We start from the raw sequence: 3970 nt of genomic DNA on the forward strand, positions 1-3970 counted from the left end.
ATCCAAATGAATAGTAAAGAGGTTTCTCCTCTTTACTATTCGAGCCATTCTGCCTCGTAATGACAACCTTACCCCTGCTCATCTGGGGAGAGAGAGAGAGAGAGAGAGAGAGAGAGAGAGAGAGAGAGAGAGAGAGAGAGAGAGAGAGAGAGAGAGAGAGAGAGAGAGAGATGAATGAATAGATGAATGAAAAACCAAATGAGGCTACAGAGCGACTGTCCACCCCTGAGAAGAAACGGGCCTGTTCGTAGTTGAGTTGTTTGAGGAACAAGTGTTGCCTCCAGGTAAGGAGTGCTGGCCCTGCTATGGAGATGTGCTGGCTTATCGCTTTCTGGACAGCATCAGTCCTTCTGGGACAGAGTCAGTGGAAATTCTGCAGCGACTCAGAATTTGAAGCCATCACAGGTGGATTTTTTTCCCCATTTTCTATAATTACTTAAAAGTCGCCCTAGCGCGACAAAAATCGGTTATATTCACAGTGACTATTCTGCTTGGAGAGCCAACTGTTCTTCGCTTAGCATTCAAACACAAAGTATGAACAACAGAAACACAAGCTTTGATGCAAAACATTAAGATGCAGAGTCATTTTCTTCCTTTCTTTCTTTTAGCTGCTTCTTTTAGCTGCAAAAAAAAAATAAAAAAAACAACAAACAAAACACCATTGGGGGGGGGGTTGTTGGGGGGGGGGGGGGGGGGAGGGGGTTGGGGTTGCCAGGTTTTTGCCGGCCCTTCCTCAAACAAACCGCCCTGACTCTCCCTCGCGTTTCCCCCTCGGCCCGAAACCGTAGCTCAGTTACACGGCAGCCAGGTGGAGTAGGCGGGCTGCTGGCAGGCAAACATGGGCTGCACCTGCGCTATGTAGTAGTTGCTAAAGTTGCCGTCTGCCACATAGGGGGCGGGCTGGTAGTAGCAGGTGACGTTGGCCACGTTGGGGATAACGTTCTGCTCGGCCAGCACGCGCACCGCCAGCATGGCGATCAGCCCCAGGGTCTGGCGCCTCTCATGCCCCATCAGGCACACGGTGCTCTCGTTGACCACGCCATGCAGGGTCATCAGGTAGTCGTACTTGCGGTCCTCCAGCCCCACAAAGTGGTTCTGCAGGTAGGACTCCAGCTTGCGCTGCTGCTCGCCGATGTCCGAGAAGTCGATGAAGAAGCGGGAGCACATGTAGCGCTGCAGCGACTTCATCTCCATCTCCGACTCTGCCCGGAAGTCCCTCACCAGCAGGTGGCAGTACTTGAGGAGCCCCCCGCCGCGGATCTCCTCGGGGTTACGCGTGCAGATGACCTTGTGACACAGGTGGTCCAGGGCCTCACCGAAGTCGCCGTACACGCTCTCGCCCACGACGGTGGGGTGGAAGGTCTCGGCCATGGGGTTCTCGGAGCACTCGTAGAACTGCAGCAGGGAGTCCAGGCGGATCTGGAAGGAGTCCACGCTGAACTCAAACTGCCGCCGGAGAGAGTCCACAAACTTTAGCTCCACGTTCTTCCCCCGGTTGTTGGAGAGCGAGATGAGGCTCCAGCGGTCCGAGTCGTTGCACACTTTCACCATCTTTTGTACATATGCTTCCTGAGTGATTCAGTGTGTGTGTGTGTGTGTGTGTGTGTGTGTGTGTGTGTGTGTGTGTGTGTGTGTGTGTGTGTGTGTATGTGTGTGTGTGAGAGAGTGTATGTGAGTGAGGGAGAGAAGAGGAGTGAGTACATATGGATTCCATATGCGATTCAATATTCAATGAATATAAAGTCATGTGATTTCCCTAACAATTCCTGAGACCTCTCTAGAATATGCTGCTGTGTGGCCGAAATGAACAGCATTATTATTTTATTTTTTAAAATCACTTTAAACACTTTTAATACACTATAAATCGTAACCGAATCATGGGGTGAGTGAAATTATTAAAGGAAAAATAAATTGGACCTTTATTGCGGTCAAGACGCATGTCAGACTTCTACACTTTCACTTTTTAATTATAAATTTATGGGGTTTTTTTACGTGTTTTTAATGTTATTTGGGACCCAAGGTGGCGCCAGTGTGACATGTGTTTACACACTGTGACGTTGGCTGCAACTAGGGAATAAAACGACACTTAGATATATCCACAACTGATCTGACAATCATTGCTATTTTGTATATTCTCACGTCACGTTATATTTATTCTCAGTTTGATTGACGCCATTAAAGCCCATAAGGTATACTTGCCCTAGAATGTGGGATCTAGGTGGCTCAAGGCAATTGGTTTAACGTCATCCTCTTAACCACAGAAACCCAACTATAGGCCTACTATCACTCGGCTAATCTAATTGTAGAGCAAGCCATGCGCACTTTTCCGCTGAACGGCGCAAATGGATCGAGTTTCTATAATCGGTTGATTAAACGGACCCATTTAGGGTGGTCGTGTTGGCCTACCTTTAACGTTAACGGCGATATTCTCTCTTTGTTGACGCAGTCGGGTAGAAAATCTAGAAGACAGTCCAAAACAATGTCCTTCACGATCTGGAAATCACTTTCCCCTTTCATGTCAGCGCAGAAGATGAGGTCCAGGTCCTTGTAGCCCAGCCCGCTGTCCTCGTGGAGGACGTGGCTGGCGGCGGAGCCGTTCAGCCGCACGTCGCGGACGTGGATGTGCTTCTCCTCCATCCGACTTCGCACCACCTTGACGATCTGCCCCGGCTTCACCTCCAGGGTGGGGAAGTTGCCCCGGCCGTGGATGGGGATGGTCTCCGTGAGGATGGCGTCGAGACGCTGCACTTGCTCCCAGCTCAGCACACTGACGTTGCTGCTGCTGCTGCTGCTGCCGCCGCTGCCGTCGGGCAGCCCGGGCACCGAGCTGCCGGTGGCGGCGGAGCTGATGTCGTCCTCAGACATCGTGGGAAGAGAATTCAAAGTCTGCAATGATAATGTTGTTAAAAAAAGTGGATCTGGTGGAAGTTTGTCAAGAAGATAAGGGAGATAGACTGGGAGCGAGGAGTTCTGTTAAGTTGACCGCTGCTTGTTGGGCTTCATCCGCATCAGTGGAGACTCGCTACAGCATAATCTAAATCCACCTCGACTAAATGTTTTTTTTAAATAATAATCAACTTATTTAAAATAGCACACTATACCAAGAAATTGTTGGTATGGAAGGCTGTGAACGGAACGTATAAAATCCTTGTGAGTGTGTCGCACCACGAAGGAGGCTCGACTCGTTGGTCAAGAAGAGTTGCAGAGAGAAGTGAGCCGTCTCGTCTTTCCTTTCGCCTTTTTTAGAACTTGCGAAACATGTCCGAGGTGCTGCTGCTGCTGTCAATGTGTCCGAACACTGCACTGTCTGCACATCACAGGCTTTGCAGATTGCTGATGTTCCTCCAAGGGGTATGGTCGTCCGGCTGTGACTCCATCGCCCAAAGGCACGCCTATGATGACTTTATGAATTTGCATGAATAAGATAGCGAAGTCGCACTTGGTTGGCATGCACCCCAACTATCGCTTCTCCGGTTCTTCCACCGCGTCGATCCTAAATGTAAACTCTCACTCAATATCAAAAATATATATAATCCAAATTAAATGGGCTGAAGAAGTACAATTAGCACTCCTCTTGCTCCTCTATATTTAAAAAAAAAATGGTGATAAAGTTAACTGTTAAGAGCGCTGGACCTGTTCGCTTTCTTCTGCGTAAAGGCAGCTCTTTGGACTGGATGTCAGCTGTACTTCACCCCGCCCATCTCTTATCCGTCCACAGCGAGAGAGAGAGAGAGAGAGAGCGAGAGAGATTGAGAGAGAGCGGCGGGGGGTGAGTCAGAGAGAGAGAGAGAGACCGAGCGACAGAGAGAGAGATGGAGCACCACAGTACTGCATACCACTGTTTCCTACCACTGTACATTTTAACCCGATGAGCAACCAACTGCATTTAGAACTTTCTCATGCGCTGCTATTACCAGCAGGCCTATCTATAGCGATCTCACTCACCCTGGATCAACTATGTGCTCATCGG

At 49.4% G+C, this 3970-nt stretch overlaps 1 protein-coding gene across 1 annotated transcript; it reads right to left on the reverse strand.

The window, feature by feature from the left end:
* Positions 1-716: 716 nt before the first annotated feature.
* Positions 717-3630, reverse strand: tent5aa (terminal nucleotidyltransferase 5Aa). Its single transcript, XM_084471640.1, has 2 exons — positions 2407-3630; positions 717-1569 (listed from the first exon to the last, which is right to left on the reverse strand). Exons 1-2 carry the CDS (start codon positions 2863-2865, stop codon positions 790-792), a joined length of 1239 nt encoding a protein of 412 aa, XP_084327766.1. The 5' UTR covers positions 2866-3630; the 3' UTR covers positions 717-789.
* Positions 3631-3970: the final 340 nt, after the last annotated feature.

The sequence above is a fragment of the Micromesistius poutassou genome (genome assembly GCF_964030765.1).
Source record: "Micromesistius poutassou genome assembly, chromosome: 8".
NCBI classification, from domain to species: Eukaryota; Metazoa; Chordata; class Actinopteri; order Gadiformes; family Gadidae; genus Micromesistius; species Micromesistius poutassou.